This window comes from Heptranchias perlo, chromosome 19 (assembly GCF_035084215.1).
Source record: "Heptranchias perlo isolate sHepPer1 chromosome 19, sHepPer1.hap1, whole genome shotgun sequence".
NCBI classification, from domain to species: domain Eukaryota; kingdom Metazoa; phylum Chordata; class Chondrichthyes; order Hexanchiformes; family Hexanchidae; genus Heptranchias; species Heptranchias perlo.
This window is the reverse complement of record NC_090343.1, coordinates 1,657,755-1,673,462: the sequence shown is the minus strand read 5'-3', so window position 1 is coordinate 1,673,462 and position 15,708 is coordinate 1,657,755. Positions and strand designations below refer to the sequence as shown.

The following is a 15,708-nucleotide window of genomic DNA, read 5'->3' as shown; positions in this document are numbered from 1 at the left end:
CGCTGACTCCGATGCTCGGAAATGAAGCACTTTGTGCCACGGGTTCGGACGTTTTTTTCGTGCCTTGTGCCTGGATTCCAAACCTGCATACGGTGAACCGTCTCCTCCTCCCACACAGCCTTTTCCTCTCTCTCCCTCCTCGCACAGTCTGGACTGGTCTGCTTACCTTGTTGTGCCGTGATATTGCTTCCATCTAGGGGGTTGACTATTCCTGGATAATCACTCCCGAAGGAGAGGTGTTTGATGTCGTGGGTCATGTTTATCTGGAGGAGAAAGGAGCAGACTATGTTTACGCCAAAAACATATTTCACGATAGGATGCTTTTCCAGATGCAGCCCTGTAGATCAACATAAATGCTGAATGGCGGAACAGGTTCGAGGGGCTGAATGGCCTGTTATGTTATGTGTATCCCAATTTTCATCGCTCCACCATTGGCGGCCGTGCCTTCAGCTGCCTAGGCCCTAAGCTCAGAAATTCCCTCCCTAAACCTCTCCGCCTCTCTCCTCCTTCAAAATGCTCCTTAAAACCTCCCTCTCACCAGTGCTAATATCTCTACTGTAGCTCTGTGCCAAATTGTTTGATAATCGCTCCTGTGATGTGCCGTGAGAAGTTTTACTACATTAAAGGCGCTATATAAATGCGAGTTATTGTAGGAGGATATTGAGTGAACTCAATGACCGGTTTACGTTCGGTGGGTGACGAGCACACCACCAGTGATGGTGCTGAATTCCACATAAACAGTCAGAGTCCGACGGTACCATCAGAATTTGGTAGAATTCGCTGCCAGATTCAAAAGGCGAAGCTCGGACAAAGGATGGTGAAAAGTTCAGAGACACCCGAGAACTTTGTGGGGTCTTTCAGCCAGAGAATAAGAGCCCCTCCTTAACCATTCCTGAAATTAACCCCATCGCAATCCTGGAGGAACCATGGGAACAGGAGGAGGCCATTCAGTTAGATCATGGCTGATCTGTAACCCTTAATCCCCTCACCCAACAAAAATCCACCAATCTCAGTTTTGAAATTTTCAATTAACCCCCAGCCTCAACAGCTTTTTGGGGGAGAGAGTTCCAGATTTCCACTCCCCTTTGTGTAAAGAAGTGCTTCCTGACATCACCCCTGAACGGCCGAGCTCTAATTTTAAGGTTATACCCCCGCCCCCCTGTTCTGGACTCCCACCAGAGGAAATAGTTTCTCTCTATCTACCCTATCAAATCCTTTAATTACCTTAAACACCTCAATTAGATCACCCCTTAATCTTCTAAACTCAAGGGAATACAAGCCTTGTCTATGCAACCTGTCCTCAGAATTTAACCCTTTTAGCCCCATTCGGCCCCTTGAGACTGCTCTGCCATTTGATAAGATCATGGCTGATCTGATTGTGGCCTCAACCCTACTTTCCCGTCTACCTACTATAACCTTTGACTCCCTTGTTAATCAGGAATCTATCCAACTCAGCCTTAAAAATATTCAATGACCCTGCCTCCACCGCTCTCTGGAGAAGGGAGTTCCACAGACTCACGACCCTCAGAGAAAAAATTTCTCCTCATCTCCGTCTTAAATGGGAGACCCCTTATTTTTAAACTGTGGCCCCCTAGTTCTAGTCTCTCCCACAAGGGGAAACATCCCCTCAGCTTCTACCCCTTCCAGTCCCCTCAGGATCTTATGTTTCAATAAGATCACCTCTCATTCTTCTAAACTCCAGTATATACAGGCCCAACCTTTCCTCATAAGATAATCCCCTCATCCCAGGAATCAGTTGAGTGAACCTTCTCTGAACTGCCTCCAAAGCAATTATGTCCTTTCTTAAGTAAGGAGACCAAAACTGCTCACAGTATTCTGGATATGGTCTCACCAATGTCCTGAACAACTGTAGCAAAAGATCTCTATTTTTATATTCCACCCTTTGTATTCCAGTCCCCTTGAGATAAAGGCCAACATCCCACTAGCTGTTTTAATTATTGTTAACTGTCCACAAGCTTTTGTACAGAGACCTCAATCTCTCACCATTTAGAAAATACTCCCGCTTTATCTTTCTTAGGTCCAAAGTGGATGACCTCACACTTCCCCACAGTGACCTCCATTTGCCTCTGTTTTGCCCACTCACTTTGCCTGTCACCCTTTGCAACTTCCTGTTCCCACCTACACAATTTACTGTCCCTCTGGACTTACTGGAAGATTTCATCTGTATTTGTACAGACTTTAAATCTGGTCTTTATAAATGTTTATGATTTAATCACAAAGTGTTTGTAATTAAGTACCAATAATCCCTGGGATACTAAAGGAAGATTAGTCTAATTTGAGAGTTGTGTGCTATAACTGTCCAAGGTGCAGCAAGCAATCAGCATTCAATGGGTTAATAAAAACAATGCACTTGTGAGTTGGAAGCTATACCTACATTGTCCAATCCAAAGGTTTGCAGGTCGTGAACTGAGAAAAGGGGAGAGAAAAAAAGGAACTAATTAAAACCAGGGCTGAATAATGTTACCGGGCTCTTAACAGTTACATTCTAGAAAGCTTGAGGCTTGTGACTAAAATCTGGTGCTCAGGTAGTCAGGTCATGACCATCTACATCCTCAGGAGTCAGTATTCCATCAGAGAGTGGGAGCTGGACCAGTCCTGGAGACCAGCGTCCATCAGAGAGTGGGAGCTGGACCAGTCCTGGAGACCAGCGTCCATCAGAGAGTGGGAGCTGGACCAGTCCTGGAGACCAGCGTCCATCAGCGAGTGGGAGCTGGACCAGTCCTGGAGACCAGCGTCCATCAGAGAGTGGGAGCTGGACCAGTCCTGGAGACCAGCGTCCATCAGAGAGTGGGAGCTGGACCAGTCCTGGAGACCAGCGTCCATCAGAGAGTGGGAGCTGGACCAGTCCTGGAGACCAGCGTCCATCAGAGAGTGGGAGCTGGACCAGTCCTGGAGACCAGCGTCCATCAGAGAGTGGGAGCTGGACCAGTCCTGGAGACCAGCGTCCATCAGAGAGTGGGAGCTGGACCAGTCCTGGAGACCAGCGTCCATCAGTCGAGGGGAACCCTTTGCTTCTTCTGTCTTCATCTGGAATTGGAGTTGTTTAATTATTGTACGTAAACAAGCTGGTTACTTTTACAGCCACTATGCTGGTCATTTCATACCCGTTAGTCTCTGCCGTTAATAACACTCACTCCATGCATGAATACTCCTGGAATCAGGGATCAGCGGTGAAAGCCATAAGCATTAGTAACAACACGGGCAAAACAGTTTTACAAAGTAAGAATTAAAGACTGGTTTTCAGATCCTTCCCCCTCCCTCCCACATGTACATACACAGCAGGTACAGTAGTCTAGTGGTTATGGTTCATGAGCAAGTGAAACTGAATTCAGTAAATCTAATAAATCAGTGGGCTCGCTCCACAAAGATGCTGAATGTCCAACTGATTCATTAATGTCCTACAGGGAAGGGAAGCTGCCACCGTGGCCCACCCTGACATTCTAAGTGATTGACTCCAGCGAGCCATTCAATTCTAGACTCCACCAAGAGACACCCAGTAATGGGCAGTAAATGCTGCGTTGGCATCACTGGCCACACCCTGAGAATCTAAACATTAAACACAGGGCCATTGTGATAGTAGATGTTCAATCCCTCGTGTGCAGAGTTCCTGATCTCAGCTGGGGCATGGGAAGACGGGGGATACCTGTCCTTTCATACACTTCGTAACGGCCATGTTCAAAGCACACTGAGGAGAGTCTAGTGTCAGGCTGTGTAATATACAGTAATACATAGCCACAAGCACAGCCTGTGTAATATACAGTAATACGCGGCCGCAAGCACAGCCTGTGTAATATACAGTAATACGCGGCCGCAAACACAGCCTGTGTAATATACAGTAATACACGGCCGCAAGCACAGCCTGTGTAATATACAGTAATACGCGGCCGCAAGCACAGCCTGTGTGATATACAGTAATACGCGTCCGCAAGCACAGCCTGAGCGATATACAGTAACACAGCCGCAGGCACAGCCTGTGTAATACACAGTAACACGGCCACAAGCACAGCCTGCGTAATATACAGTAGCAAGCACAGCCTGCGTAATATACAGTAATACAGCCACAAGCACAGCCTGAGCGATATACAGTAACACAGCCGCAGGCACAGCCTGTGTAATACACAGTAACACGGCCACAAGCACAGCCTGCGTAATATACTGTAATACGCAGCCGCTCGCACAGCCTGTGTAATATTCAGTAACATGCAACTACTCAGAGTCTCTGCCATTTGCTGCTGAATACATCAGAATCGATGCAAATTGGTCAAATTTATAGATGAAAGCCAAACTCTGAGTGTCATTGGAATCAGCGGGTCAAGGTCAGAAATTACAGAATGTGTGTGAGTGGACAGAACTATCATTGAACTGGTTTGCTGCGATGGTCCCAACACAGTAAGAAAATGTGACGTACTTCATTAACATCTCACAATACTGCCACCCCTAGTGTAATACAGTGACAACCCTATACCCCCCCCCCAGTACTGTACCCCAGTGTTCTACAGTGACAACCCTGTACCACCCCCAGTACTGTACCCCAGTGTTCTACAGTGACAACCCTGTACCACCCCCAGTACTGTACCCCAGTGTTCTACAGTGACAACCCTGTACCACCCCCAGTACTGTACCCCAGTGCTCTACAGTGACAACCCTGTACCCCCCCCAGTACTGTACCCCAGTGTTCTACAGTGACAACCCTGTACCACCCCCAGTACTGTACCCCAGTGCTCTACAGTGACAACCCTATACCCCCCCCAGTACTCTACAGTGACAACCCTATACCACCCCCAGTACTGTACCCCAGTGCTCTACAGTGACAGACCTGTACCCCCCAGTATTGTACCCCAGTGCTCTACAGTGACAGACCTGTACCCCCCAGTATTGTACCCCAGTGCTCTACAGTGACAGACCTGTACCCCCCCCCCGTACTGTACCTGTTATACAGTGACAGACCTGTACCCCCCCGTACTGTACCCCAGTGCTCCACAGTGACAGACCTGGACCCACCAGTACTGCACCTTTTATACAGTGACAGACCTGGACCCACCTGTTATACAGTGACAGACCTGTACCCCCCAGTACTGTACCCCAGTGCTCCACAGTGACAGACCTGTACCCCCCCACCCCATACTGTACCTGTTATACAGTGACAGACCTGTACCCCCCCATACTGTACCCCAGTGCTCCACAGTGACAGACCTGGACCCACCAGTACTGCACCCTAATGTACAGCTGAAGATTCTCTCTCCAGACATAACCCAAGTTTGGAGGCAGAATCACTAATTTAACTGCTGGTGATTCTCAGGTCAGTGGCATCGAATGTAAATTCACCCACCCAGTTCACTGAAATCTCAGCGACACTGTACACATCCATGCAACATTATTCCGGTTAACACAGAGCACGTACAGGAGCTGGACAGCGCAAATGGGCTTTAGCAAAAGAGGGCGTATCACAGGCATTCCAGCAAATTAGGTTTCATGGTAGAGAAACTATTAAAGACATGTAGAAGAGAAGAATTGAGAATTAGTCACTTACTCTCAACAGCATGTACTGCAAGGAAGAAAAGAAACAATTTTTAAAAGTAGAGAAGCATCAAAGTGCAAACACACAGAACATCCGACTAGATACTGGAGAACGCAGGCAGATGTAAGAATACTGGAAAAACATCCGAATTCTCGGACACACAGAGATTGGAGCTTTTTAACTGAGCTCATATTTAATGCGCATCACAGATAAGGCCGTCTCTGATCACTTCCTTGTATCCCTCTCCACCCACATCCCCCTTCTCCCTCCCAACCCCCCTTACTTCTGCATCCAGCCCTGGAAAAAAATACTCTCCCCCAAATCACTCACAATGGCACATTCAGACTCCCAACTGTCTAGACTTTGGTCCTCCATTTGACACAAAATTTCTGCAGCTACCGATCTGCTCAATCACACCCTCACCTCCGCCTTTGATGCCCTCGTCCCCAGTAAAACCGTTACTCTCTCCCACCCCGGTCATTCCCCCTGGTACGGCCCTCATCTTCACTCCCTTAAATCCAAGGGACACAAACTTAAATGTTTACGGTGAACAACTGGTTTAGCCATTCATCGCCAAATCTGGCAGGACCACATCAAGCACCATCAGGTCCTGCTCTCCTCTGCCAAAGCTGCTCACTATTCCAGGATCATCCTGGAATGTAAAGATAACCCCCGGCTTCTCCTCCACTGCAAACCGTCTTCTTCTGAAGGGGGAGGGTGAACAGCCAGAGGTCGTGGTACATATCAGTACCAATGACATAGGTAAAAAGAGGAATGAGGTCCTGCAAGCAGAATATAAGGAGTCAGGGAATAAGTTAAAAAGCAGGACCTTAAGGGCAGTAATCTCAGAATTACTCCCAGTGCCACGTGCTAGTGAGTATAGGAATAGGAGAATAGACCAGATGACTGCGTGGCTGGAGAGAGGGATTTAGATTCCTGAGGAATTGGGACCGATTCTGGGGAAGGTGGGACCTGTACAAGCTGGACAGGTTGCACCTCAACAGATCCGGGAATAATATCCTTGCAGGGGTGTTTGCTACTGCTGTTGGGGAGGGTTTAAACTAGAGTGGCAGGGGGATGGGAACCTGAGCGGGGAGTCAGAAGAGAGTAAAGTTGAAAGCAGCAAGAGAAGGGAGGACCCAGGGGAAATTTACAATACAAATAGTACAAATAGTTATTCAAGAACAAGTGAAAGGGAAAAGTGTAGAGCAGCAGAAAGAAAGTGTACTTTAGGCACTGCAGATAAAGTGAAAACTAGAAGGCGTAAAGCGATTAACCCAGCATCAAAGCTGAAGGTCAGGCTAGGGCGTGTGGCCCAACTAAGAGTTCTATATACAAATGCACGGAGTATAAGGAATAAATTAAATGAACTACAGGTTCAAATTCAAATTGGAGGGTATGACATTATAGCTATTACTGAGACATGGCTGCAGGATGATCAGGATTGGGAACTAAATATACCGGGTTATAAGGTCTACAGCAGAGATAGGGAAAATGGAAGAGGGGGAGGAGTAGCCTTAATGATTAGAGATGAAATCACTTCAATGATAAAGGAGGATATAACGAGAGGTAAGCAGCCAACAGAAACCTTATGGGTTGAATTGAGAAATAGGAAAGGATCTAAGACTATAGTGGGAATTGTATATAAGACCCCTGGCAGCAGCTCTGAAGTGCGAGATTGTATAAATGCAGAGATTAGACAAGCGTGTAAGAAAGGCATAGTGGTCTTAATGGGGGACTTTAACCTTCACATAGATTGGGGAAAGCAGACTAGCAACTATCAGAAAGGTAGTGAATTTCTTGAGTGTGTCCGGGATAGTTTTCGACAGCAGTATGTCCTAGAGGCAACAAGGGGGCAAGCCATACTAGATTTAGTAATGAGTAATGAACCAGATTTAGTTAACAGCTTAACTGTGCGTGAACATCTATCCAATAGTGATCATAACATGATCGAGTTCAAGGTAGTGTTTGAAAGGGAAAAAAGTGAATCAGCTGCTAAGATTCTAGACTTGGGCAAGGCCGACTTCAATGGGAGGAGACAGAGACTGTCCACAGTAAACTGGGCAAATCTGTTAATGGGTAAAACGACTGATGATCAGTGGGAAATGTTTAAAGCAACATTTAACGTGATACAGAATCGGTTTATACCCCTGACGGGCAAGAACTCTACTTGCCAAAAAAGACAGCCATGGACAACTAAAGAGGTAAGGGACAGTATAAGACATAAGGAAAGGGCATACAAAAAGGCAAAAAATGGCACAGATCCTGGCGAATGGGAAAGATACAAAGATCAACAAAGGGTCACAAAACAGTAAGAGCTACAAAAAGAGAGTATGAAAAGAAACTTGCAAGGGATATCAAAACCAATACGAAGAACTTTTATAGTTATATTAGGAAAAAGAGGGTGGTCAGGAGCAGTGTTGGCCCCTTAAAAACTGAAAGTGGGGATATTGTCATTGACAGTGGGGAAATGGCGGACATGTTGAACAATTATGTAGTGACGACAGAAGACAGAGGGTGGTTGTAGAGGGTTGTTTTTCAAACTGGAGGCCTGTGACCAGCGGTGTGCCTCAGGGATCGGTGCTGGGTCCGCTGTTATTTGTTATTTATATTAATGATTTGGATGAGAATTTAGGAGGCATGGTTAGTAAGTTTGCAGATGACACCAAGATTGGTGGCATTGTGGACAGTGAAGAAGGTTATCTAGGATTGCAACGGGATCTTGATAAATTGGGCCAGTGGGCCGAACGGCAGATGGAGTTTAATTTAGATAAATGTGAGGTGATGCATTTTGGTAGATCGAATCGGGCCAGGACCTACTCCGTTAATGGTCGGGCGTTGGGGAGAGTTATAGAACAAAGATCTAGGAGTACAGGTTCATAGCTCCTTGAAAGTGGAGTCACAGGTGGATAGGGTGGTGAAGAAGGCATTCAGCATGCTTGGTTTCATTGGTCAGAACATTGAATACAGGATGTCTTGTTGAAGTTGTACAAGACATTAGTAAGGCCACACTTGGAATACTGTGTACAGTTCTGGTCACCCTATTATAGAAAGGATATTATTAAACTAGAAAGAGTGCAGAAAAGATTTACTAGGATGCTACCGGGACTTGATGGTTTGACTTATAGGGAGAGGTTGGATAGACTGAGACTTTTTTCCCTGGAGAGTAGGAGGTTTAGGGGTGATCTTATACAAGTCTATAAAATAATGAGGGGCATAGATAAGGTCGATAGTCAAAATCTTTTCCCAAAGGTAGGGGAGTCTATAACGAGGGGGCATAGATTTAAGGTGAGAGGGGAGAGATACAAAAGGGTCCAGAGGGGCAATTTTTTCACTCAAAGGGTGGTGAGTGTCTGGAACGAGCTGCCAGAGGCAGTAGTAGAGGCGGGTACAATTTTGTCTTTTAAAAAGCATTTGGACAGTTACATGGGTAAGATGGGTATAGAAGGATATGGGCCAAGTGCAAGCAATTGGGACTAGCTTAGTGGTATAAACTGGGCGACATGGACATGTTGGGCCGAAGGGCCTGTTTCCATGTTGTAATCTCCTATGATTCTAATTACTTTGCGTCAGTATTTACAGTAGAAAAAGAGGATAGCATGCCGGAAATCCCAAGAAAACTAATATTGAATCGGGGACAGAGACTCAATAAAATTAACATAAGTAAAACAACAATAATGAAGAAAATAATAGCACTAAAGAGTGACAAAGCCCCAGGATCAGATGGTTTCCATCCCAGGGTTTTAAAGGAAGTAGGTGAGCACATTGCAAATGCCCTAACTATAATCTTTCAAAATTCTCTAGATTCAGGAACTGTCCCTCTAGATTGGAAAATTGCACATATCACTCCGCTTTTTAAGAAAGGAGAGAGGGGGAAACTAGGGAATTATAGACCAGTAAGCCTAACATCTGTTGTGGGGAAAATGCTGGAGTCAATAATTAAGGATAGGGTGACTGAACACCTCGAGAATTTTCAGTTAATCAGAGAGAGCTAGCATGGATTTGTGAAAGGTAGGTCGTGCCTGACAAACCTGATTGAATTTTTTGAAGAGGTGACTAAAGTAGTGGACAGGGGAATGTCAATGGATGTTATTTATATGGACTTCCAGAAGGCATTTGATAAAGTCCTACATAAGAGACTGTTAGCTAAGATAGAAGCCCATGGAATCGAGGGAAAAGTACGGACTTGGTTAGGAAGTTGGCTGAGCGAAAGGCGACAGAGAGTAGGGATAATGGGTAGGTACTCACATTGGCAGGATGTGACGAGTGGAGTCCTGCAGGGATCTGTCTTGGGGCCTCAATTATTCACAATATTTATTAACGACTTAAATGAAGGCATAGAAAGGCTCATATCTAAGTTTGCCAATGACACAAAGATTGGTGGCATTGTAAGCAGTGTAGATGAAAACATAAAATTACAAAGTGATATTGATAGATTAGGTGACTGGGCAAAACTGTGCCAAATGGAATTCAATGTAGACAAATGTGAGGTCATCCACTTTGGATCAAAAAAGGATAGAACAGGGTACTTTCTAAATGGTAAAAAGTTAAAAACAGTGGATGTCCAAAGGGACTTAGGGGATCAGGTACACAGATCATTGAAGTGTCATGAACAGGTACAGAAAATAATCAATAAGGCTAATGGAATGCTGGCTTTTGTATCCAGAGGACTAGAGTACAAGGGGACAGAAGTTATGCTGCAGCTATACAAAACCCTGGTTAGACCGCACCTGGAGTACTGTGAGCAGTTCTGGGCACCGCACCTTCGGAAGGACATATTGGCCTTGGAGGGAGTGCAGCGTAGGTTTACTAGAATGATACCCGGACTTCAAGGGTTAAGTTATGAGAGAGATTACACAAATTGGGGTTGTATTCTCTAGAGTTTAGAAGGTTAAGGGGTAATCTGATCGAAGTTTATAAGATATTAAGGGGAACAGATAGAGTGGATAGAGAGAAACTATTTCCGCTGGTTGGGGATTCTAGGAGTAGGGGGCACAGTCTAAAAATTAGAGCCAGACCTTTCAGGAGCGAGATTAGAAAACATTTCTACCCACAAAGGTAGAAGTTTGGAACTCTCTTCCGCAAACGGCAATTGATACTAGCTCAATTGCTAAATTTAAATCTGAGATAGATAGCTTTTTGGCAACCAAAGGTATTAAGGGATATGGGCCAAAGGCAGGTATATGGAGTTAGATCACAGATCAGCCATGATCTTATCAAATGGTGGAGCAGGCACGAGGGGCTGAATGGCCTACTCCTGTTCCTATGTTTCTTAAACCTCTCTCCCCTGCTCCCTCCACCCTCACCTCCAACAAGTGCCAGGAGCTCATGGACTTCCTTGTCATTAAGATTGAGACCATCCGTTCAGCTGCCTCTGCTGCTTCCCTCCCTTCCCCGAGCCCACTGAGCAAAACTTCCCATAAGGTTCCCTCCTGCCCTAGCCCTGAACTTGCATCTTTCTCATACAAACATACAAATTAAGAGCAGGAGAAGGCCATTTGGCCCCTCACGTCTGCTCTGTCATTTGATAAGATCATGGCTGATCTGATTGTGACCTCAATCCTACTTTCCCGTCTACCTACTATAACCTTTGACTTGTTAATCAGGAATCTCTCTAACTCAGCCTTAAAAATATTCAGTGACCCTGCCTCCATCGCTCTCTGGGGAAGGGAGTTCCACAGACTCACGGCCCTCAGAGAAAAAGTTTCTCCTCATCTCCGTCTTAAATGGGAGACCCCTTATTTTTAAACTGTGGCCCCTAGTTCTAGTCTCTCCCACAAGGGGAAACATCCTCTCAGCATCTACCCCTTCTAGTCCCCTCAGGATCTTATATGTTTCAATAAGATCACCTCTCATTCTTCTAAACTCCAGTGTATACAGGCCCAACTTGTCCAACCTTTCCTCATAAGATAACCCCCTCATCCCAGGAATCAGTCGAGTGAACCTTCTCTGTCTTAAATGAGACCAAAACTGCACACAGTATTCTAGATGTGGTCTCACCAATGCCCTGTACAACTGTAGCAAAACATCTCTACTTTTATATTCCATTCCCCTTGCAATAAATGACAACATTCCATTTGCCTTCCTGATCACTTGCTGTACCTGCATACTAACTTTTTGTGATTCATGTACTAGGACACCCAGATCCCTCTGTACCTCAGAGTTCTGCAATCTCTCTCCATTTAAATAATACACTGCTTTTCTATTCCTCCTGCCAAAGTGGACAAGTTCACATTTTCCCCCATTATACTCCTGCCAAATTTTTTCCCACTCACTTAACCTATCTATATCCCTTTGCAGACTCCTTATGTCCTCTTCACAACTTACTTTCCTACCTACCTTTGTGTCATCAGCAAATTTAGTAACCATGCATTCGGTCCCTTCATCCAAGTCATTGATATAGATTGTAAATAGTTGAGGCCCAAGCACTGATCCCTGTGGCACTCCACTTGTTACATCTTGCCAACCTGAAAATGTCCCATTTATGCCTATTCTCTGTTTCCTGTTAGCTAACCAATCCTTTATCCATGCTAATATGTTACCCCCCTACACCATGAGCTCTTATTTTGTGTAGTAGCCTTTGATGTGGCACCTTGTCAAAAGCCTTCTGGAAATCCAAGTACACCACATCCTCAGGATCCCCTTTATCCACGTTGCTTGTTACTTCCTCAAAGAACTCTAATAAATTAGTCAAACGTGATTTCCCTTTCACAAAGCCGTGTTGACTCTGCCTGATTGCACTGAGATTTTCTAAGTGCCCTGCTATAACCTCCTTAATAATAGATTCTAGCATTTTCCCAATGACAGATGTTAAGCTAACTGGCCTGTAGTTTCCTGCTTTCTGTCTCCCTCCTTTCTTGAATAGAGGAGTTACATTCACTATTTTCCAATCTGATGGGACCCTTCCAGAATCTAGGGAATTTTGGAAAATTAATACCAATGTATCTATTATCTCTGCAGCCACTTCTTTTAAGACCCGAGGATGAAGTCCGTCAGGACCTGGGGACTTGTCAGCTTTTAGTTCTAATAATTTTTTCAAAACCCCTCCCCTGGTGATTGTAAATGTTTTAAGTTCCTCCCTCCCTTTCACCTCTTGATTCAATTATTTCTGGCATGTTATTTGTCTCCTCTACAGTGAAGACGGACATAAAATATCTGTTCAATTCATCCGCCATTTCCTTATTCTCCATTATTAATTCCCCAGACTCTCTCTCCAGAGGACCAACGCTCACTTTACTTACTCTTTTCCTTTTTAAATACCTGTAGAAACTCTTACTATCTGTTTTTATATTTCGAGCTAGTTTTCTCTCGTACTCTAATTTCTCCCTCCTTATTATTCTTGTAATCTCTAGTTTCTCTCCTATCTCCCCATGCCCTCTCCGAGCTCATCTTGTCGATGAGTCCCGGCTCCCTCGACCCTGTTCCCACCAAACTGCTGACCATCCAACTTCCCTTCCTGGCCCCCATGTTAGCTGATATTGTTAACGGTTCCCTCTCCTCAGGTACTGTCCCCCTCCCCATCAAATCTGCCATCATCACTCCCCTCCTCAAAAAAACCCACCCTAGACCCTTCTGTCCTTGCAAACTACCACCCCCATCTCCAAAGTCCTTGAATGTTTTGTCGCCTCCCGAATCTGTGCCCATCTTTCCCGCAACTCCATGTTTGAATCCCTCCAATCAGGTTTCTGCCCCGGCCATAGTACTGAAACGGCCCTTATCAAAGTCACAAATGACATCCTCTGTGACTGTGACCATGGTAAACTCTCCCTCCTCATCCTTCTCCACCCGTCTGCAGCCTTTGACATGGTTGACCACACCATCCTCCTCCAACGCCTCTCCTCCATTGTCCAGCTGGGTGGGACTGCGCTCGCCTGGTTCCATTCCTATCTATCCAGTCGTTAACCAGAGAATCACCTACAATGGCTTCTTTTCCCGCTCCCCCACCGTTACCTCTGGGCGTCCCCCCAATGATCTGTCCTCGGCCCCTCCTATTCCTCATCTACATACTGCCCCTCGGCGACATCATCTGAAAATACAATGTCAGATTCCACATGTACGCTGACCACACCCAGCTCTACCTCAGAGCAAGTTATTATCTTAATGGCGAGAAACTGGAAAGTACTGCAGTACAAAGGGATCTGGGGGTCCTAGTGCAAGAAAATCAAAAAGTTAGTATGCAGGTGCAGCAGGTGATCAAGAAGGCCAACGGAATGTTGGCTTTTATTGCTAGGGGGATAGAATATAAAAACAGGGAGGTATTGCTGCAGTTATATAAGGTATTTGTGAGACCGCACCTGGAATACTGCATACAGTTTTGGTGCCCATACTTAAGAAAATACATACTTGCTCTCGAGGCAGTACAAAGAAGGTTCACTCGGTTTATCCCGGGGATGAGGGGGTGGACATATGAGGAGAGGTTGAGTAGATTGGGACTCTACTCATTGGAGTTCAGAAGAATGAGAGGCGATCTTATTGAAACATATAAGATTGTGAAGGGGCTTGATCGGGTGGATACGGTAAGGATGTTCCCAAGGATGGGTGAAACTAGAACTAGGGGGCATAATCTTAGAATATGGGCTGCTCTTTCAAAACCGAAATGAGGAGAAACTTCTTCACTCAGAGGGTGGTAGGTCTGTGGAATTTGCTGCCCCAGGAAGCTGTGGAAGCTACATCATTAAATAAATTTAAAACAGAAATAGACAGTTTCCTAGAAGTAAAGGGAATTCGGGGTTACGGGGAGCGGGCAGGAAATTGGACATGAATTTAGATTTGAGGTTAGGATCAGATCAGCCATGATCTTATTGAATGGCGGAGCAGGCTCGAGGGGCCGATTGGCCTACTCCTGCTCCTATTTCTTATGTTCTTATGTACCTCACCACCCCCTCTCCCGACCCCTCCGCGATTTGAAACGCTGCTTGTCCCGCATGCACTATTGGATGAGTCAAAATTTCCTCTAATTAAACATTGGGAAGATCAAACCCATTGTCTTTGGTCCCCGCCACAAACTCCGTTCCCTAGGCCACCGACTCCATCCCTCTCCCTGGCCACTGTCTGAGGCTGAACCAGACCGTTCACTACCTTGGCGTCCTACTGGACCCTGAGATGAGCTTCGGACCACATATCCGCTCCATCACCAAGACCGCCTACTTCCACCTCTGTAATGTCGCCCGTCTCTGCCCCTGCCTCAGCTCATCTGCTGCTGAAACCCTCATCCATGCCTTCGATACCTCAAGACTCAACAATTCCAATACTCTCCAGCCAGGCTTCCCATCATCCACCCTCCATAAACTTGAGCTCACCAAAAGCTCTGCTGCCCGTATCCTAACTCGCACCAAGTCCCGTTCTCCCATCATCCCTTGTGCTCGCTGACCCACATTGGCTCTCGGTCCGGAAATGCCCCGATTTTAATCGCTCCGCCATTGGCGGCCGTGCCTTCAGCTGCCTAGGCCCTAAGCTCCAAAATTACCTCTCTTCTTCTCTCTCCTCTTTCAAGACCCGCCATAAAACCTACCTCACTGACCAAGCTTTTAGACGCTTCTCCTAAGATTTCCTTCTTTGACTTGGTGTCAATTTTTGTCTATTATGTTGCTGTGAAGCGCCTTAGGAAGCTTTCCTATGTTAAAGGCATTATATAAATCCAGGTTGTTGTACCTCGCTTGAATTCTTCAGTGCCCACTCCCCGAAACCCCGTGACAGTCATGACTATTCCCACCCGCCCCACCGACAGTCACGACCATCCCCTGCCCCCGAAACAGTTACGACCACCCCCCGAAACCCCGTGAGTCATGACCACCCCCACCCCCCGAGAACCCCAAGTGACAGTATAACCATCCCCGAACCCCCACCCAGAGAACCCCAAGTGACAGTCACGACCATCCCCGAACCCCCTCCCCAAGAGAATTCGGGGCTTCCTCTTACCATGGACGTGTGACTGCTGGAAACTTTTCCCAGGAGCAAAATGGAAATTCCCAGCCACCTGATCAACAAGAAGTGAAAAGATAGGAGTTAGTAAAAAGCAGTAACCGGCATCTAACCAGACCCACCAGAGACCATCCCCAGTAACCGACATCTGACCAGACCCACCAGAGACCATCCCCAGTAACCGGCATCTAACCAGACCCACCAGAGACCATCCCCAGTAACCGGCATCTAACCAGACCCACCAGAGA

The 15,708-nt window shown here is 46.1% G+C and overlaps 1 protein-coding gene across 2 annotated transcripts in view; it reads right to left on the bottom strand.

Annotated features, from left to right (window-relative positions):
- ergic3 (ERGIC and golgi 3) overlaps positions 1–15,708 on the bottom strand; it is a 52,267-nt gene that overhangs the window by 17,811 nt on the left and 18,748 nt on the right. The window contains exons 7-10 of one of the 2 annotated variants that reach the window (XM_068000147.1): positions 15,458–15,515; positions 5,552–5,566; positions 2,396–2,427; positions 167–263 (exon numbers count right to left, since the gene is read on the bottom strand). In XM_068000147.1, coding sequence (XP_067856248.1) covers positions 167–263; positions 2,396–2,427; positions 5,552–5,566; positions 15,458–15,515 — 202 coding nt within the window. The remainder of the gene's footprint in view (positions 1–166; positions 264–2,395; positions 2,428–5,551; positions 5,567–15,457; positions 15,516–15,708) is intronic. The other variant, XM_068000149.1, reaches the window with a different exon arrangement.